This window comes from Neopelma chrysocephalum, unplaced genomic scaffold (assembly GCF_003984885.1).
Source record: "Neopelma chrysocephalum unplaced genomic scaffold, ASM398488v2 Primary Assembly neopelma1_26, whole genome shotgun sequence".
Lineage (NCBI taxonomy): Eukaryota > Metazoa > Chordata > Aves > Passeriformes > Pipridae > Neopelma > Neopelma chrysocephalum.
In genome coordinates, this window is record NW_020897695.1 from 30,351,716 (window position 1) to 30,373,977 (window position 22,262).

Consider the following 22,262-nt stretch of genomic DNA (forward strand, 5'->3'; position numbering starts at 1 on the left):
CATTAGATGTATCAGGCATCTGATAGGTTCATTCCCCCACTCAGACTTAAGGAAGGAGAAACCCGCATCAGCGACCTCAGTAACATCAGGCACTTCACATACTGCTGGAAGGCACATCTTGGTGTGGTGCTGTGCCTGAGAGCAGAAGGAGGAACCTGAGGAAGCTGCATGTCCCTCCTCTGGTTTGGGGAGCCTTTCCCCATTTGGAAGCCCTGCAATGATGGGGACCAGAGTGGTTTTGGTACCAATACCTGCAGTCTTGATACACTAGTTTTAATTTTTGTTCTCTCCATGTTACCCTGCAGCATTCCCTGAAAGATTTCACACTGTAACAGAGCTCAGATAGATCACTGGCCCTACCTGTGTCTCTGCTCATTAAACATGAGCTATCATCTCTGGTTTGCAATTAAGATGCTGTAGTGGGACTAACAGCACGGAGCTTTGGGCACACTGAGTTACTGAAGCTTTTGCCGGCTTGAAAAATTCAAAGGTGAAGTCGTACAGCAAAGCAACTGGAAAAAAAATACTCATGAAAGTCTCTTTCAACAGTCGTGTGTTAAGCAAACTATGTAAAGTTAAAAGAAAAAATTGCATACCTGAAGTATTTTTAACTTACTGTTTGCTATATGCAATAGATAAGTTATTAATTCAAAATAATTTCAAATATTTTAATGACACTGCTTGGATCTGCTGTTTTTCCTTTCCTCTAATCCTTCCAGTATTTGATGGTGGAAATAGAGGATTTAGTTGTGACTTGCCTGCAGATAAGGTATCTATCACTATTTTTTACACAAGAACATTAGTTGTTGGGATGGCCAGGGGCAGGGAGAAACACTCACTGGCCACTGTAAAGACTGAGCAGTATTCCCTGTGCAAAAAATAATAGATCCATAGATCAAGAAGAGTTCTGCTCACATCAGGAACTTAAAAGAAGCAAATACATTGCCATCCTTGTGAATATATTATTTTCAAACCAACCGCATCTGCCCTCGCTGTGTCCTTTAATGTTTGAGACTCTGCATGGTGGCTTTAAATTGCTCTTAAAATGCAATTTTCACATTCTTGTTTGTTTTGACTGATTTCTTAATACAATATAAAGTACTTGCCAGAAACAATCCTTCTCTGTCAGACAAAGGCACCAAAGTAAACATTCCTTGATTTGTGCTTGGCAGCCATTGAAGAAAACCCATGCCAATAGGAATTTTCTTTTACTGCTGTTTTACTGAAACAATTGGTTATTAAATGAATCTTAGGTGATTCAGAGGCATGCAATTCCTACAGTTTTTTCTATCAGATTTTTCCGTTTATGCTTTTATCTTCACCTTCAAATTTTCCCTTTACCATAACAAATGTGGAATTTTTCAATCATTCAGGGACAAAACACGGTGGGAGCACTGGGTAGCCCTGCATATACCTTCAAGCATACAAGTGGCGTAGTCAGGGGAACCACAGAGAGCTGACTAATCACTTATTCCCTGCTCCTACCCACTCCACCTTGAAAAATGTAAGCATACATACCTTTTTTTCCCCTTCTTCCTGGTATTTCTTCCATCCTTTCTGAATTTTTGAAGAGGACCACTGATAGGTCTGAGACAGCTTAAGCAGGATCTTTAGCCTAGCAAAACCTCATCTCACAATGCCCAACTGTAAAGCCTCTGTAGTGCCTAAAAAGTAGTCCAAAGACACAGTGTAGCACTGTTTCTGCTGGAGCAAACTGAATCCCGAAAGAAAGATCTTTATTACACATATTCGCTACAATTTATCATATTTTGTGAGGGATATGCAGACTATAGGGTGAGGGGAATGCATGGAACTTTTCCATCATACAACTACACATTGTTCAAACTATTCAAACTCTTAACGAACCAAATTGCAACATACTTGTTACTATCAGTTAACTGACCAATATATAGTCCCAAAATGGAGCTACTATAAACAGTCTATAAACAGTCTTTTGGCTTCGGAATTGCTTCCCATCTCAGGCATACTTGGTACGGTCTCACTTTGGCAGAGTTAGCAGTTCTTTTTCTCTCTCGCTCAGGCTTCAAGGTCTCTTGCTGAATTCCATGGTTATCTCTGAGGCCCCTCGCTGGACAGTTGTCTCTGGGGCTTTTCACTGAACACCTGCTCCTGCTCCTACAAGCCTCCAAGCTAACCAGTGACCATCTCACTTTTTCTTGCCCCATTTTACCTGCCACTGGTATTAATTTTACAAGCCATTTTCTCAGAGACAGGCTTTCCTTAAGGAAGACTGATGCAGAAAAAGTCTTTCTGGAAGACTGATGCATAAAGAGTCTTGCCAGAAGACTTTTCAGTTCAGGATAGGGGTTGAGTTTACATTAGCCTCCACCTCCCAGTTTTGCCTCCCCACCATGCAGCCTTCCTTGCATCCACATATCACTGTTTGGACTGTGGGGACCCCTACTCCTGCTCCCCACTTACCTTTGGCTCCCCACAGATGCTGCCCTACTCTTTCCAAGTAGTGAAGTGCTGGAGCAAAAGCATTCATGTTACCCTGTTTGCTCTGCCTGGGTTTAGAAACCAACACTGACCAGCATGAGAGGAGGTTTGAGGGAGTTTTTCATGTAGTCTGGAGGTGTGCTCACCAGGAAGAGTAGTGCTTGTAGCACAGACTGCTGGGACAGCCATCTGCAGAGATGACATGGGATGCATACCTCACTCTTCTCACTTCACCATGTCCAGAAACCTGAGGCCTCCATATGTGTCAAAATTGCAACGATTTTTTTCTCTAAAAATAATAATTCACATTTCAGATAAATTTTCCCCAATTTTACACAATCTTAAACAAATGTAAAATTTACACACCAATGTTTGGGCATTGTAAGCATTTGTGCCACACACCACCCCAATGTTTTTAACTGATTGCAATCCACACTGTTAGAATCGCAAGCATCTACTATCCCTCCACTGAAGAGGATCATCAAGGAGATATCAACTTAAAGAAATATATAAGCACCAAATTATTTTCAGGAAACAATCTCCGTGCAGTGCTCTGCAAGCAGGGAAAGGCAAAGTCTAAATTAACTCTGTCAAGTATTATGTTTGAATTAGTTGGTCAGGTCTAAGTATAGCATTTCATGTAGTTGGGCTCAGTGCCTTGTGCAGAGCAGAAGGAAACACAGAAAAGCAACACAAGAAGTCAGATGGAGGGAGCAGAACATGGCTGCAATGTTTCCTTAAGACACCCAGCAGTGAGGCAGGCTGGGGTGGCACAGGAAGCTGGGAGAGGGCAGGGAAGGAGAGCTATGGGGCTGGCACCTCGGACAGGAGGAGCTGTGTGCTTAGTGCCAGGTGTATACAGGCCATGTGGGAAAGGATGGGAGGAGGTGCTGGAGTTGCCAATGCCCGAGTGCAACTGCCCTGCAGCTTTACTAGTCGTGCAGCATGGAAGAAGATAAAGCTGTGCAGACAATGCAAGTTAGTGCTATACCACCAGAGCACAGCACTGCAGCAGGGAGAATACTTCACACAACATGAGCCACCTGTACCAGGTAAACACACACGATGCTGGGAATGAAATGCACCATTCCTCTTCATGTTAATGGGAACAAGGGCTTCTTCCCTTGCTGCTGTGTAAAAAGCACACCCTGTGATACCCACAAGGCTCTTCCTCCCAGTTTTCCCTTTGAAGCCAGCTCAGTTTGCTCTGTAGGATTTCCCAGAGGAGTCTGGGCACCACATGGTTCAGCTGTATGTCCTTGGTCAAGGAGACAGTCATGATTCATGTTTCAGACAAGCAGGCGCAGCTGGCAGGTAACATCTTTCAGGAAGCATCTCTAAATGTCATCATTGTTCCAGGCCTGGGAGACATAGTCTTCCCAGTCCTCCCCACCCGGTTGCCATGGGGACATACAACCAGGTGATGTTGAGGTATGTTTCCCTGCTACTACCAGAGGCTCAGTCTCAGGTCAAAACAGCAACACCTCCAGCAAAACTAACCATCAAATAATTTGCCTTTTGAAAAATGTGTCAATGGCAGGAGGAACGGGTTTGCATCCCTTTGCGATGCATAAGCAGTTCCTGATATTTTCTGTGTTTCGGTAGGGGAAGAGCTGGCTTTTAGCTCTAACATATCAAGAATATGAGACTAAGCTTCATTTATTTTCCTCTTTGGAGGTTCCAGCAATGCTGGCTAAGTGTTAAAAGTTCAGCAGTTTGAATATTTAACAATACAGCCTATTTTCCCATTATTTATTTATTTATTTATTGCTTTTATCAGTACCGTTCAATAAGGAAACCAAGAACTTCTGAGCGAAGATCACATTCTCTCTCATGTGTTAATGTACTGCACTTGATTTCCTAAATCTATGCATCAGGTTGTGTTGGGAAAAAACAGGGGAAATATCTGAAATTCTGTGGTGGTAAAAATAAAGCCAAAAAGACACTTCGTGTCTGAATCTACCACTGAACAAAACAAATGCCCAAATTTTAATTTGAGCTTTTATTTCTACACTAGAAAGAGGGATAGCTAGTACACCACCATCTTTTTCCAAGGATGGTTTACTCTCACCTAAGAGTGGGATTAGCCCACAACCCAGGGTCCAAATATCTGCAAGCTGAGGCTCTGGATATCAGAAAGCTTATCAGTTCTGGGCTATCCCTCGATTTAACAGAGAGAAAAGGAATCAAAGCATGGCAGGTGAAGTTTTGCAATTAAAAAAATAAAGAAGCACTGCATGAGTTTTACATCTAACCATCACTAAACCAAAGTCTCATCCATTCAAAATGCAAATTACATCAGTGGCCACATGCTGGATAATGTGAATAAATCTTCCTATTCTGCCCACTACTACTAAGATCACATACTATGCCCCTGGGAGTTGTGCTCCTATATGGTCCAGCTGTACCTGAAGCCAGCAGAGTAACACAACATACTTACTCCCTGTAGTTCTGCTAAAAGAGGGAATAATTCATGTCAGGGTAGTGTGTGTTTGCCGAGCAGCTGCATTTCCCTGTGCACACGTGTGTGCAAATCACATTCCCATCCCCTGTGACCAGACTCTATTGACACCTCTCTGATAACATGGGCGATGGCCTGCAGCTTGCAGCCTTCGAAAGCAGCAAACATTAGTGTTCTCAGGTTTTAGAGATGCCTGTACTAAGGGATTCCAGGCAAGAACATCCTTCTCTAAACCAGGAATCAGCCCTGTGTTTTTAAAAACAGTCAGTTGGCAAGGTCAGAAAATGTAGGAATCCAATGCAAAATACATACTCCAAACTACTTTCTGGCTGCTACCTGGAATGCTCCCTCATACATGCTCCTGTCGTTTTATCTTAAAAATACATGGTTGAGTGATCATCTAGAAATCTGCCTAGCTTCCATTTTATTTTTTTGAAATCTTCCTTTACGCAAAATACTTTACATTCTCATGCAATAAACAGAAATATTTTGTCTTACTGCATTAAAATACTGTGAAATATACTCACCTTCAGTCTATTTTTTTAAATTCCAATGAGTAACAGGAATGAAATCTGAAAGACTCAGGCATTAAGACACATGCTTATCATGAGAAATCTTTACTGAAAAATTAAATTTTTATTGAGTCAAACAATTGCTTTCACATTAGTACTTCATTATTTCAGATAGGAATAGTTATACTTTTGCCATTTGCTACCACATTATATTTTCTTGTCTGCAAGATTATATTTCATTTTTCCACTCCTGAAATAAAAACAAACAAAAAGAAGACCCCACACTGTGACTTTTCTTCATAAACCTAAAAAAGACAGCTACAGAAGGCAAAGTTACAGCAGCCAAACTCCTGTTACATTTGGTAAGCTTCAAGCTCATCTGGAATTTAAAACCAGTGGATTTTTGGTGGCAAAGTAAAGCAATATATGATTAGATCTTCTGGGTTTTTTTTTCAGTTTGTTGGACCAAGAATTTCACACTACAATGTGTCCATAATTCGCTGGTACATACACACATATTTTTCACATTCTACCTGCCTTTGCACATTATTTCTACAATGTCTTGTCTTGTCAAGTTATATACAGCTATTTGTCCTCTCCACTCAAGCCATATTGTGTGATCAAGCCTCTTTCTCCACTTCCTATTTTTTTTTTAAAACCCCTTTTCTTCCCCCCAACTTTCAGAACCCACTTCTGAAATTTCATTAACTACCTGTATGATTCATACAGCCTCACTGACCTGGTTTTATTATTTTGTTGCATTACCAAAACAAACAAAAAAGCTATCAGAGATTTGCAGCTGATCCTGGAAGGACCAAAAAAAGTTTCAGCCACAGAATTTTATTCTTCACTGAAAGAAAATGAGCCCTATCCAGTTTTAATGCAATAATAATGTTTTCTTGGAGTCACTCAGTTTTTCTAACTAAAAGCAGGAACAAAGGTGGAACAGTGATGTCCTCCAGAGGCTGCAAGGAGCCTTCTGTGGAGCCCAGGACAGCAAGCTCCTGAGCCCCCTGCTTGCATCTGGTAAGCCAGACAACTGAAGGCAGAAACTCCCAACTTCTGCCCTACCTGCATGGCAATATGAAGGACCTTACCCTCTAAACAGCATTATTATTGTTATTATTATTGTTTATTTTATCTGACAGCATCTCTTCTTCTTGGAATGAAGAAAGGAGAACATGAAAAAGGCCACAAGTCTTGAGGAAATAAAGGATAAAGTACAAGACATTTTTTAAAAAAAGTATTCTTGCAATAAAAGGCTGTAGTTTGGGATGGCTGCAGCAAATGGGTGAGGTAGGCGCACTACTATGGCAGAGAGAGAAGGCATTTTACAGCACTTGCTGATGAGTAGCTGCTTAGTCCAGCAATATCAGGCTATGTGCTTAATAAAAATCTGCACAGTCTATGCCAAGACTAAATTAAATATTTTCCTGGAATCTACTGTCTCTTGCACCCATGTGAACTGGACAATTTAAGCAGAAAGATTAGAATGCACAGGATAAATACATGTTAGGAAGTTTATCAACACACATCCATATAATACATGATATATAAACTAACAATAATCAAGTGTAACACCTCAGATGTGCCATCAGGAACAATATCAATGACAAAGTGTTTTCCACGGTCATGGCAGTACAGATTTCTTACATGGTCACATGATTTTTTAACAAATTACACTAATTAGAACCTATTTCTGAGTGCTTTGTCTCACCTTAAAGTAAAAAAGAAGCAGCAGCAGAAAACGTTCAGGTAGGTGCAATGGCTGGTATTGAGCATGGAAAGCCTGCTGCCTAAGGAGAGATCAAATAGACTTGGATCTTCAGTTTGGACAAGAGACAGCCAAGGAGAAGTATGAGGGATAAAATCATGTTGTCAATATTTCTAAAGATAGATGAAGTTCTAAGGGGTGTAGAGGAAACAATCTGCCATCATATCTCAGAACTGCTTTTCCTATCGGAAAAAGTAGGGGACATACAGCAAGTGTCTTACGAGTTTTCAAGACAAAGCAGACCTTTTCCACAAAGTATATAATTAAATTGTGGGACTCTGTGCTGTGGGACTTTTTAGATGCCAAGACTATAAATGGGTTAAAAACAACACTTAAAAGAATTAACAGAAATCCATGGGCAAGAATCAAACCCACAGATAGACACACTCTCCATCTCAAGAGATCTCCAAATTGCACATTGCTATAAATTAGGAGGTATATGAAAGCTCACCATCCATGTGCGCTGTTCGTGTACTTTTTTACATGCATCCACTACAGCTCTTAGATTAGAGGGACCTTCCACCTGACCCAGGGTCAGCATAAAGCATAGTACCACTTTTTTAAAGTAAGCATCTTGCAAAACCATATAAAATCCATTTGTCCACCTAGGATTTTGTTAGTCACACTGCTCCTTCTTGTCCTTTGAGACAGGCAGAGGATTATCTAATATGTTGTAATTAAATCAGAAATGCACAGTTTCTGTTGTCAAGACATGAGTCACTTTTTCATGCACAGATCTGATTCCAGTGACGCAGTTGCAAAGGCATCTTTTCAAACTCTTTAACGTTGGATTGAATTTTTTTCTGAGCTAAGTTGTCAGCAAAAACTGCTCAGCAATGAGTGGCAATCAATTCAGCCTTGTCTCTCAACAAGTTAAGAGTTTTGACATAGTGCTGTTCTCACATAGAGGCTTGCTTATGAAAATGACATTTAAATGCTTTTTTTAAAAGCATACTTTTATAAAATCATCCACTTTTAGAAAGAAAATGTCTAAAGAAGTAGGCTGTTTGCCTCAGCACCTCTTGAAATTTCAGTAATATTGCCATGCATGCACTTGAGAAGATGCATTTCTTCATTTTGACTTAACATTTTTCACTCCCTAATGTAGAAAGCAGTGTGAGCCAGGACTTGCCAGAAAATATGTCTACTGGTACATGGCACACCATCTCAGTGAAGTATTAGCTGTTCAGCAACTGGTTGCTTATCCCTTGTGTTACTTGAACAACAAGGATTATGAACTATTCAGCTACAGTATGAAATGGATAAATATGATACATTTCCCAGATCTTATAAAAGTTAAAACAGTGGGTAGAGAATAAAGGGATTACATTATGCAGAAGAAAAAATTGGGATCAGTATGAAGCAAACATTTCCTAACAAAGAAGCCTATTAAACGGCTGAAAAGTCCCTTGTGGGAAGAAGTGGAGGCCTCATCACTTGACATATTTAAAAACAGACTAGACAAAGCATTCATCTCTACAGGGACAGAGGAAATGGATAAAATTACTTATTAGGCTTTTTTCTACCCATCTCTGATTTCTATGATTTAATACATTTTTTAAAATGCAAACCACATTACACAAGCATAAGGCTGAAAAACAATAAACCGGTTTTTAATTGTAGTGTTGCCCAGCACAATGAAACTTGATTTAAAATTAAATTTATGCTAGCAATTCAGACTGCAAGATGACTTCTCTTTGTTTAAGGTCTAGCACTGAAAGCTTTGCTACTGGCACACACGTCTCTAAAAAGATGATTTACCATCCCCAGACTGGGGATATATTCTTTGTGCCAGAACTCTTTATAAACTGTGACGGTTCAACTTTTGACAAGGGTAGCTGACGCAAAAGGCAGAATGGTGCTTTACAGAAAAGCAGTGGAGTAGGGGGTTTGTGCCTAAGGTCTGGCAGACTTATCAACTCCCTCAGGAATCTCCAGCACTAAATATTTACTGATGTCACTCAAAGCATAATATCTAATCTGCTATCATGAAAATAAAAATAAGACTCTCAGAACAGTCTCTTTCTATCACTTTGAATATATTAAAATTATTTCAAAATTTGCAGGGTTTTTTCCCACTTTTTTTTCTTTTCTTAATCCATGAAGGTACTGCTCTATTTAAAATAAAGTGCACTGTCTTGCTTTGTGGAAATATGAAGAAATATGGAAAAAACCAACCCTGACAAACCTAAGGATAGTCAAAATGATCCTGTTTAAGAGTGTAACACTGTGGACCTTTCACTCCACCCACCATCCACACAGGAAGATGAAATCATGATGTAGAACTCCTGAAGAAGAAATCACAATGCACAACTGAAGTGAACTGTCCCAGAGATAATGCTGGGGTGGGTGTTGAATCATAGCAGTCCTCAGGCCTCTCACTAGTTTTGAACCAGCCAAGACAAGGCAGGATGTGGCCACATGTTTTCCTTGCCTTGACATCAAAACTATTTTAACAACATGCTGCCATTTCCCCTCTGCACCCTGTTCACTCTTGCATCCTGGCTGCAATTTACCATCTTTTCAGTATTATTCTTGTTGTGCTAGACTGGACTGCAAACTCAGTGTAGTAGAAAATATTACTTCATTTCAAAATACTGTTTACCCACAGTTCATTTTAGCCTTGTCCCAGAAGAGGGGGCAGAAAAGTAAGTGGAATAGTGAATTTAATCTATCCCTAGAACCGGCTAGAATTAAGAAAAACAGTGGTCTTGTACCCGAATGACAAGGACCTCCCTCAGAAATATCATCCACCTTCCTGTGAACCTCCTCCGTTCCTTTTCCTCTGGTTGAAGTGATGTGCGGTCATTTAGCTGGAAAGCTGTGTTTTCCTGTACTGTGCTTATCCGTTTGGCTGTGGGCTGCCGGACTTATCTGTACCTTCAGGTAATAAAGTCCGTTCAGAACAGTGTCTATCCTTGGATATATCGTAAAATGTTGGCAACTCTGAAGTTTGCAGATGGTGTTATCAGGACAAGCATTTGCCTATTTTAAACAACTTCCTCATGAGGGGAAGAGGAGGGGCAGACACTGGTCTCTTCTCTGTGGTGAACAGTGACAGAACCTGAGGGAATCGCCTGAAGTTGTGTCAGGGAAGGTTTAGGTTAGATGTTAGAAAAAGGTTTTTCACTCAGAGCGCCCTGAACAGGCTCCCCAGGGAAGTGGTCACAGCACCAAGCCTGACAGAGTTCAAGAAACATTTGGATGATACTCTCAGGCACATGCCATGACTCTTGGGGACGGTCCTGTGCAGGGATAGGAGTTGGACTTGTTGATCCTTGTGGGTCCCTTCCAACTCATCATATTCTGTGATTCTGTGAAGTGTTTTATATGTAGAGTTTTGCGGGCATATAATTGATATAGTAGGACAAACTCCCAATGCAGCTAAATCAAATACATCAGCCCTTATTTTGGGAGTATGCCCAAATCTAAGCATGTCTTTAAATTAGAATAAAGTTCAATACTTTGCCATTTGGAAAGTAAACATACTCAACTGTAATTTTAATTACCAAATGAATTTTAAACCCCAGAAGAGTCAGTTTGAAAAACAATAAACTGTTTGCAGCAGCTCTACGCCAAAATCCTTATTTAAAACACAGCCCCTTTGTCCAGGCATAGACCCATCTCTGCTTTGCACAGCTTCTCAGCCACAGCACAACCCCAGTCTGGCATCCTATTTAATTGTCCTTTAGGCTCTGGGCTCAGGCCACACTGGCAGAACTTCATCACTCACTGAGTCTCGCTCAGAGGATGGTCCAGGTCAGAACATCCTTCCTATATTGTGCCCAGCAGCTGCTACTGCATCATCCTGCCCCAGCCCTCAGGCGATATCACTATATCACACTGTAAATGAGCAGTTGGTGAGGATGCAGTCTGCATCCATAGGATAAGCAGGAATTAAAAAAAAATAAAACTCTCATTTGGACAAAATTAATTCTGTAGTAATAAATTTATAATACTTTTTACCCGGTTGAATCATATGTCTGGTCATAGCAGGAATAAATCCCACTGAAAGGGAATTGCCTGGGTGTGCAGGCAGTATTTTACAACCACAGGAACCATTACTTTCCAGGAAGAGAAAAACAGTCAGAGAAAGAGAAGGAAAAGCAGGCAGGCAAGTATGCCAGAGTTGATTTTAGCCCCATTTACATTGATTTCATCAGAGTTATTCCACTGCAGAGGACGCAAGAGTTTTCAGTTCTAAGTCTTAAGGATGGTAGAGAATAAAAATAAGAGAAGAGTAATATCTGAAGTTCCTCTAGTCTCACAGCAAATATCTTCTCCACAAATAATTGAGATTTACCTCTCAGCAATTCTTAATGGCCATATTGTAAGTCATATAGGTATTTTATGACACCAAAGCTGTAATAATGTGCTCTGGGTGAGTGGCAGAATAGCTATACAATCAATATGTTTTTGCACGCTTGCATTTTTGAGTGGGTTAGTATTGCAGCACAGTCCAAAACAGCAGTATAAATTTAATGGGCTGGCAGTCTTAAAAGTAGGGAAGTATAATAACAGGTGTATTTATTTTTGCTGTGATATGTAACTGATACCACTGTATCAGCTTAATCTTGCTGAGATTAGGCTCTCTTTTAAAACAGAAAAGAAAATACCTGGTACTGGACCTAAGATAAACTTAGTCAGATGAAAATCAAAAGGAAAAGACAACAGGTAGCACTGTAGAACATGTTGTGCAAAGGTAATACATATATATCACACATTTGCAAAACCTACTTCCTCTATCAGTTAGCCCTTTATTAGAGACACTGTATTCAGACAAATTGAACAAATCCTAAAATATGTAAATCCCTAACACTACAAATACATCTTTTCTCAAAGTTATGAAGTACTATAAAACCACATAGGTTTCTTTTTTTCTTGCTTTTTGACATGATTGTTGTTGGATATTTAAAATTTATGAGTTCATAGATGAGTCAAACCTTGCAGTATACCAGAACTGGAGATGATACCTCTTCTAACTACATGTGCTTTACTACAAACGTTAAAAACAATTACTTAGGAATAGTTATTTCTAGGAATTCTGAAAATATTTTAGTTATAATTATTGTCATTACAGAAAGTCTGAAACATTTCCTTTAATCATTCAATACACAGCTCCATAACCCTATACACTTGAAAACTATAACTTTGCTATGTTTTCTTCTTACATATGTGTCTATATGTACATACACACACATATATACGCACTATTAGAAACTGAATGTCAAGAAAAGCAGGACCTTTACATATCCATATTTTTCTCTATGTTTGCAATAGGAATGTAACTGTAGATACCAATTTTGCCATCTACAAAAATTGGACCGGCTTAACTTCAGATCCTCTTGACAGACACAACAACCACTTAGGCTCTGCTTTTCCCACTGTCATTTTTCATTCTTACCAAAGTCTATTAGCTCTAAGAGTATATTGTTAGGCCATACATTCAGTTTTCATGCAAGAAACCCATCTCCCTTTTACGCTGCCCCAAAATGACTAAATCTTGTGCCTAAAACCAGGCTTGCACTGCTTAACTCCGTCTCAGCTTTTACTCTGCTGTGCACAGGAAAACCAGTTTGCAGTTGTGGCATTGACTAGACCTAGTTATACACATAAACATTAACTATTACTTATTTTTGTGCTCTTCCAGTAGTTCAAAAAGTAGCCTAAACCATGCAACATACAAGCACGCCTTACAGGGCCTGGGTCTATTTGTGGAATGATAAATTATCAGTAATTCCTCTGAGCTCCACTAATCAAGGCATTCTAATTGCCACATCTAGAGTGCCGTCAACTCACAATGGTGACAGAGGGAGTTCAGAATGTTAAACATTTTGAAGAACTATGCCTTAAATGGAAACCTTCCTAAAGTCATAGTATCTCCTCAAATTGCTCATTCTGTGAACTCAGAAAGAAAAAAAAATGAACAAAAAAACAGTTAATCATTTCAGAACTTTTTTCCAATTTGTATTAGTGATTAAAGATCCATTTCCTAATGGTTGGGAATAAAAGTCTATCTTGAGAGCTGAAGTCACATAAGTCAAATTCTCCAGCATAACTACCACAGAGTACATGTGCATGAGGTTGTTCATTTGTTAGGAGGACTAGTGGCTTGGAAACGTGGGGTGGTGGTGGAAATGCTGTGGAAGGGAGGGTAAGCACAAGAGAACATATCTAGACAAGTCTGCAGGGCTCTGAACTCTCAAAGGGAAGCCCTAAGGTGTATGTACACTGAAATAAGTGCACCTGGAGAACAGCAAATATGTGGCTGGGTCCCTGGAAGTACTCACTAGCAGGAATATTTCACAGTGAGCTCCAACTGTGTGATAAGAAAAATAGGCTTCTCTTTGGGGAAAGTGTTCTGGAGACATATTTTTAGTATGGTAAATAAAAAGAGTTCTCATTTTGCAGAATATGACGAGACTATAACCATTGGCCTCCTACATGTATTTTTGCTGTAACGAGAACTTAAAAAAGCAATGGTAGCTTGTCTTATTCTTCATTTAATATTAACTAACAAAGTGATTTAATTTGTTATAAGCAAAAATGGATGATAAAAAACAGATATTCCAAAGTATGAGATGCTTTGGGTGAAGACATGCAGTACTTGGACCTGGAAGGTGCCTGTTACAATAATTTCTTTTAGGTGGATCCTGCAGCCTGGACTGACTTGATGAAGCCAATAGAAAGCAAAGGGCTACTCATTTGAACAGTGGCAGCACTAGGCGGCACCAAGTTTGGCAATTTTGCTTTATCCCTTTCTAAAACTTGGCCTTTGAAAATCAACACGTAAATTTTAATTCCAATTTTTAGCTCAATAAAAGCTCTGGGTAGGGGGAATCAAATTCAGTAGGGAAAAAAAGAACCATATAACTAGGGCTACTGCTTTCATTTAGTGGGATGGACAACAATAAGAATAAATAAGAATACAAAGACAGGATAAATCAACTATGCTACACATCTGGTAACACATCTTATTTTACTATATTTGTTATCAAGATGACATGCAGTCTAGAACTTCATGGCAAACACACTGGCAAAAGCCATAAATCATGAGAATAACAAGGCTTGAAGGAACAAGGCTTACAAAGACAACCCCAAGGGTAACTTTCTTAGATACCAGTAAATAAATCCCTAAAGGCAAAGAACTAAAGTACAGCAAACCTAGCAACCACACTAGCACCCGAATTGAGGTCTGGAAGAGCAAGGATGTGCAGTTCCACACTGTCCAGTTGTGGGACACAGTTGCAACAGAGTCAAAACTTGTAGGCCTGTAAAATTCCACCACGGGGGTTGAGTTCAGAGTCTGGGGACTTTCTCTTTGTACTTCCATGATTGTTATAACCAGGCAATTAGAAGAGGTGTGAGAAGGGCTAACTAGAGATGCCAGCCTTTTGGGAGTCAGCAACAGTTCTGTTGGGTTGTCTGGTAGGCACTTCTTTCCCTTTCCCCCACAAGCTAAATTTAGAAGGATGTTGTTATCATCAGGAAGACTACTAACCTCATCATCTGGCAGGCATGTTTCAAACCTGCAAAATGGGCACACTATGACTCCTTGTGGGGAATCACCAAAGTCTATGATCTTGCAAAGGCATTTGGCACATACTCTGTGACAACACTCCAGCACTTTCGGTTTTCTCTGTCGCAAGTTATAGCGGTTGTAACATATCTTGCACTCAAGCTCATCTGAGCTCTGGGTCTCCAGGGACTCCTCTGGTAGCTGAGTGGTCATTTCTTCAGATGGTTTTTAGACTTGCAAAAAGAGAAGTCAAGGGATGAAGAGGTCAGTCAGTCTTATCTTAGAACTTCTTCCTATCACACATCTCAAACAGGAAAAAAGGAGATGACATCATTGAAAAGCATCAGTAGGCATCATCCATTTTCAACTTCTGCTAGAGATTGTGCGCTGCATGTCCTTTACTCTGAGCCAGGCACCCATCTGAAAAAAACAAAGTGGAATTTTTGGGGAAGGCAAAGGAAAAAGCAGGAAAGGAAAAGGGAAGGGGAAAGGAAAATGGAAAGGGAGAAAGAGAGGAAGAAGGCAAGGGAGAGGGAGAGGCAAAGGGACAGCTTTAGCAGGTGAAATATACAAGCTCTACTTTTTACAAGATCAGCTTCCTTTGCTAAAAGTACCTCTAAGGTAGTTTTTTCCTGTGGCATATGGGGCCTATATAACAGTCATGCTGATAAAATGGCATCATGCTGCACAGATTTGTTTTAGACTTGTAGCTCTGACTGGCTCAGCCCATGAATTTCTCAGCAGAAGATGCAATCTGATCACCAATCTGTGACGGTTTGTTTAAATTCTGGTTTCCTAAGGAAATGAGACCTGACCCCTGGAGCTTTTGGTCTTTCCTGGTAACTTGTGAACCCGCTGACCAATTTCAAACAAATCAGCAGAGGGGCCACAGTATTGAAGATAATTAAGTTTCTGAAAGGAAATGAACACTGGCAATTGGGTAGAGGAGAGATATTTATGATAACTACCATTTTATCCTGGAGGGTAATGGCCAGCCAGCAAAACCCTCTCTCTGCTCTGAACGGGTAGCATGCTGTCTGTTGCTAAGCCAGAGAAGAGTACAACCCAGGGGGAAACTGGTGATATTCTGCGGAAATAAAGAGTTTGCGAGAGTGGAGTAGGTATGAAAGAGAGCCGGGGTTATTGCAAAGAATTATGTGGGGACCTAGGTCAAATTTAGAAAAGATCAGGCTTTATTAATTTTTCTGCTTGTGGAACAGCTCATTTTCTCCACCCAGCTGCAGGACACATGATTACAAAAATGAGTGTTCTTTAGCTTGCAACAAATGGCTCCTTGGATATGTGGCTGCCAGGGTGAAAGCTAACGTTTCTCTCAAGGGCATTTGCCAGATGCATTGGTTTTCAAGTGTTTCATGACTGTGACAGCTGTTTCACACCTCAGCTGAGGAGAGGTCTGTGGCACACTTGCGGTGCCGCACACCCACTCTGCATGGCAGTTTTGCTACCAGACCCATCAGCTGCCCTTAAACAAATGTCATACTTTGTAACCATGCATTTTCATGACTTCAGGAAACAGTCCTTGTATTATAAACAAGAAATTAATCAGGACTATATACTCTGGAGATCAAAAATCATCAGCATTTAAAAAAGCAGCTCTATCTGACAGAAGACAAAAACTGCTCAAGATTCAGGCATATCACAGCATTGCATTTTGCATGCTTTCAAACTCATGTCTTCAGTGCTAGAGTAGCAAGGAACTTGCCACAGTCAAATGATGGTGTCAGCACTTGTGTCTGGTTGCTTTTTGCACTATCAATAAATATCACGCACACTGAATATGAAAAAGTTGCCTCTTTCAATAAACTTATTTCTTGACTACGCGTTTCAGTAAATGTCTGATTCCTTTACCTTTTCCTTGGGAAGTTTTTACTCACGTCCTGGATTTTAAAACAAAGATGTAAACATCAGACAATTCAGTAACAAAAAAAAACATGACAACACAGTGAACAAACCCCACATATTTCTGTAAGAATTGTTACAGACATGGCCCCCTCCCCATTCAATTATGTCAATAACTCTTTCCCTGCCTCTTCCAACTTATTTCTTTAGTGGCCTAAAAGTTTTCATCTCTGCCTGACTGTTGTTTTTATTATTTGTACTGTGAATACATTTGTGGTGTGTTCCCTTAGGCAAGGCAAACACAAGACCATCCACAGTTCTCAAAGTGTACAAGCTAAACATCTTTTAAGACACCAAAAGAACATCTTCTACAGAATTTATAACCTATCCTTTATCCTTTGTTACACTGTATGCTTCCCTGTTAATTTCTACTCCTCTTTTTATTTCATTCCAAATATCATCTTCTAGATGACTTTTAGGTAGATATAAATGTCACAAGATGCTAACTTTCCAAAGGATGAAGAAACCACAAAATGGACCAAAAAAAGTGAAATGCCAGCCTACAGGAAGGCAAAGCACTGCTGAAAAATTAAGAAGCTAAACAAAAAAGCAATCGTTTTGAACTTTTACCTCTTGAATATCATTTATCTTCTATACCTGAGGTGAATTAGGATTATTAACAAGCTAAGGCTGGCAAACATAGTCCTATGACATAAGATTAGATTTATGATAAACCAAAAATCTTCCAGAAAATGTGTCTGCTTCTTATCAAAAATTATGACCTTTCTCTGAAAACTCCCAACTTGAAAAATCTTTGTATTTTAGTGTTTATCTTTGTAATGAATATGACCAGCTTTTCACAAAAAACAGCCTGCTTTCCAACCAATTCTATTTGGACATGGATCACTTCCCTCTGAATCAGCTTTCAAACTGAATGTGTTTTCCTATATGGCTCCTATAAATGCCGAAATTTAGCATTAAAACAAGGAATAGCAAGTCCCTGGGACTAGCAATGCCCCAGATGCTAAACTGGGATTATTAGCTCCATGTCCAGAGCACAATGATCCTCCTATTGTAGCTTCTGTCATAAGCTAGTCTACAAATTATTTTCAGACTTTTTTTCTTTAATGTTCTGTACAAGACGCTTCACAGAGTCTCTACAAAACATATCCATCAGTAATAAAACATCATTGATTATTTTTTCTTCGGCTAACTTTAGATGTTGGATTTCTCCTTACGTATCCTAATGTGAACACTGCTTACTACTATCCGTTATTTATACGCCTTTTCCTTTGAAAATTAAAATTTAATCGCCAGTTCTTATTAATGCTCTTCATACATTTTTTACCTTCTCAGCTCTGTGGTGGTTTTAGATGCTTCCTCTGACTTTTTTGCTTTTCTGATTTCTTACAGAATTTTTTTATTTTTCCTTCCCAACACCCACTTTCCTGCTCTTTTTTTTTCTCTGCTGGGAACTGACACCTTTTTGAATTTAAATAATGCTGCCCTTCTGTTAAATACACCACATACCCTAAAAAGTTCTCTGATCAGACACTTATTCAAAATATAAGGAAACTGAGGATTTTATAGAAATCTGACTTTAAATTATCCCTATTTCTTGAGGAAGTGAAATGTTTCTTGAGAAATATGGCCAGCTGCTTCTTCAAGCAAATTCTACTCTATGTGAAAGATTTTATAGCTTGTCTTTTGCATGCCTCCCAGGTGGGTATTCACTGGAAGCAGGCAGAATAAGAAATTAAAGAATGGAATAGCTTAACTGCTGCCCCTCTGAATCCTGTTCCCTCACCAAAAAGGTGACAATTCACATACTTCTGCTTGCTGTGTGTTGAAAGCAATACTACACAGAAAAAAAAGTGATTGTGTCTATATGTTCATGTTTTGTCCTCCTCTTCAGGACATGTTTTTTATGATGCCGTGAGAAGGTATGTCCCTATTACATGATCCAATACTCCATTAATATTTGGGCTACTTTAAATACTGGACTACAACTTGCATGTAGTTGCAACTTCTTTCTGACCTTGACATCCAGGGGGCAGTCAAGTAAAAAGTCCTGAGTGCAAGTCCTACGATGAGCCTAACCTCTTTCTCTTCAACTAAAAATTGCTAGTGATTGGAGGTCAAAGTGAGGTCCCATGTCTATTTTGAAAGCACTGAGTTTATTTTTATTAATTCTGTCGTTAGTTTAAACCACTCCTTATATCCAGTTTTCCACCTGAACTTATTTTAGATAGACTTATCTCACCTGCCAACAGGCACGGGTTGTAGCCAGGGAAACTTCAATTAGAGATTAGAAAAAAAAATATTTCACAAGGTGTTCAAACACTGGAACAGGTGTCAAGATAGGTGGAAATGAAATCTTCAACCTTACAGATATTGAAAACTTCACTGGATACAACTCTGGTCAGACCAGTCCACCTTGGAATTTCGCCCTGCTGTGAGCAAAGGAAACTGGATTTTTGCAGAGATTCCTTCTAATCCAAATTATTCTGTGATTTACTGCTTTGGTATCCTGAAGTCACTCTATGTGATCTGTTTGAGAAGCTTTGTCCCTTACTGAGTAAGGAATCAGGCTGACATTTGTCTGTATAGCTAAACACTGCTTCTAGATACTAGTTCTTTCATTTAATATATGAATTCATTTTTACAAGCAAACCTAGAGACCTTCTCATATTTTGTCTTCCACAGATTCTATCTGATGAGATCAACACAATCCAATTGCAGAACTTCTCATTCCCATGTCTAATATGTAGCACATAGCAGCTTTCTGAACAAAATATTAACTACTAGACACGTACAATGATGACAGCATCCACTGCAGTTAATTCAAGAACAAGCACATCTGTTACACTACCAGAAGCACTTGTCTTTGTAAGAGTCCTGACTAAGCACTGCAGGAGTGAATCCATCATTCCCATTGCTGCTTAAGCTCTGACTCCCTCTCTTCCCCTTCCTGTACCTTACAAACTTCTCTACCTGAACATTTTACTAAAAAGGTAAAAAAGCTGAAGCCAGAGAGGCATCTTCTGGATGGCAGAAGATCACCAGCAGTCCTCACAGTGCTCCAGTTCACTGTTGGAGGGCTGTCCCAGAAGCAGGGGGAATATCCTCCCTTGAGAGCAAGAAGAGGTGACTCACAGGACGAGACTGAATAAATAATAGCAAGCTCTTATGTGTGGTCCCAGCTATGGCCACACAGAATGCACTGGACTACATCAGCCCAAACAGGCCACTGGTCATTGATCAGTTTTCTACAAATTACTGCTCTGCAACTGCAGGCTTTCTTCCCAGGCATGGAAAGAAAGGTGAATGGGCTCTGCAACATGTTATGGCCCTTCTTTGCACTCATCTATCAAACACTGTGTAGACAAAGTGTTCATGAGAGACCAGAAGCAATTACTTGTAGATGAAACTCTCAATATTGGAGCTCAGTCATGCTGACAGGGCAAAGTAAATGGGAAATTTGTGCTTCTCCTCCCTAATGAGAGATCATCTTTACCCAGTTCATCAGGCCAACCTTTTATCATTCATCTCTTGCACTATTTTTTTTTCAGGGAATTTGCCAATATTTCACATATAACCTAAAATGAATATATGAGGTCAGCAAGGAACTTCCGTAAGATATCATCCATGGAGCCAACCAACATGCAGTATTTTCAAAGGTTTTAAACGTTTCCTCTAAATGCAAACCAAGCATATTTAGGAAATATGAGAAGGGAAGTAGAGAGAAAAACAGATACAGAGAAACTTACTTTCCAAGAACAACAACTTCTTCCTAAGGTTCACTTGAGAGCACACAAGAAAAGCCTTTTCTTCTCCACATGGGCAAGAACTAGTGGAAAGGAAGGAAACAAAATTAGTAGAGCAGGAATACAGCTGGGAGATTTTTCAGTCTGTTTTCTCTGAAAGAGAGGAAGTAGTCCAACTTTTCTAGTTTGTATAGAAATACCCATATGTTAAGATTTTCATTTAGAGAAATATATTGGGTAAATCCCATTTACTAAAATTATTTCTGTAACATAATCCAGTTATCTTTATAGATCTGTTGTTGATTTTAAGCTTCTTTCAATATTATGCGCTAAACACTCTGAAGTGCTATCTCTTCTAGCAACCATCAACCACATATTCACAAATGTTAGCAATTCACTTAAAAGAAAACACCAAAGGCAAGGCAACCAAAGAGATAAACTGTGCTTTGAAAGGAGAGTTGTAAAAACGTATCAAAATACTTTCCTTCACAAGTGTCATAGAAGATCTTTGATCACTTCTACTTTTCCAAACAAGCTGCAGTCTCTTCTCCAGCACAGACCAGAAAGGAACCATCTCCTGTGGGCCACTGCATTCACATTTGAGCAGCTTTGCTGCATTCTGACTCAGCAGGAAATGACCATCGCACTAGATTTTTCCAGCTTGTGATAAGCACAATTCAAAAAAACCCACCCCAAACTGCTTTACTAATCTGACATTTGAATAGACTACATTCAAAGTGCCAGCAGCTATCACATGTTCAACCTGTTTCATGCCACATTTCTGCTAACAGTGGATGGGTTTTAACAATGGGCATTTCCCTGTCAACTCCAATCAATGCGAGACTTCGCACCAGAGCTACAGACTGTGACGTACTGATCCATGCTCAGTTTATGGTCAGCTGTATAAACTGCTATGAAAAATGCCTTAATTCTTTTCACAAAAACTTAGTTTTCAATGGCATAGGTAATGAGGTTGTTCCTCCAATAATAACTATGCACGAAAGAGAAACTCTGCAACATATACAGTTAAAAGTTGTGTATTATTGACTGCTTCACAAGACACTAATACAAAATAGAAGCATTTTTATCAGAAGTTATTGTGACAATATTTAGAGTCCTTTCTTGATCTCTCCCAATCCTCTACAATAATGTCACAAAAATTCAAAATACAGAAAATTATAGTTTTTCATATTTGAAGTGGAATTCATGGGTCTCTATTCATTTAGTTGAGAAGTCATGTAATATTAATGTGTCATCTCATACTAAAAAAAAAACCCAAACCAGTCAATTTTATTTTTTTTTTTTTACTATTCCTCCCTCCCATCCTGTTAAGTAAGCAAAGAGATTTTCATCTAACACAGAGTTCACTTAATTCACAATAGTGACATTGGCTCTTAGGATACTTTCTACATCATTTGCATGTGCACATTCAATATCACCAGATCCCATTTCTTTTTAACAATACAATTTGCAATACTTTTTCATTATTCCACTAACTCATATTATGCGTCAGGTAGTAGTAGAAAATGGTATGAATAAACGTTGAGTGCCTTATTGAAATCCTACTATTCTCAATTACTTTCTAGCTACGGGCTACTACAGTATTGATATGACTGTAGTATATGACTATGGTGTAGAAAATAATGTTTTATTATTTAGGCTTGTAGGCAAAAGCAAAACCTCTTCCAATATTTCTTAAGAAGAAACTCTCCTTCATATAGAATTCATGAGCTATTTATATAGCAATATGCCGAATGACTTCTTAATGTGACATACGGTTGTGGGTTGCTTTGCAGCTGTTTTAAGAATAAAACTAATAAAGGACAAAGGATCTGAGCTCTTATGAGTTGTCTTCGTTTAAACTGGCTTAATTAGATTACATTGATAAGTAAAAGGAGGTGGCTCGAAA

General features: G+C 39.3%; 1 protein-coding gene across 4 annotated transcripts in view; it reads right to left on the bottom strand.

Annotated features, from left to right (window-relative positions):
- Positions 1 to 10,360: 10,360 nt before the first annotated feature.
- RNF182 (ring finger protein 182) overlaps positions 10,361 to 22,262 on the bottom strand; it is a 32,024-nt gene continuing 20,122 nt past the window's right edge. For 2 of the 4 annotated variants that reach the window (XM_027676079.1, XM_027676082.1), the window contains 2 exons: positions 20,357 to 20,436; positions 10,361 to 15,146 (listed from right to left, as the gene is read on the bottom strand). In XM_027676079.1, the coding sequence (XP_027531880.1) occupies positions 14,202 to 14,939 (738 nt within the window). In that variant the 5' untranslated portion in view covers positions 14,940 to 15,146; positions 20,357 to 20,436 and the 3' untranslated portion in view covers positions 10,361 to 14,201. Of the gene's footprint in view, positions 15,147 to 16,595; positions 16,627 to 20,356; positions 20,437 to 22,262 lie in introns of those variants that run through there. The other 2 variants (XM_027676083.1, XM_027676080.1) reach the window with 2 other exon arrangements.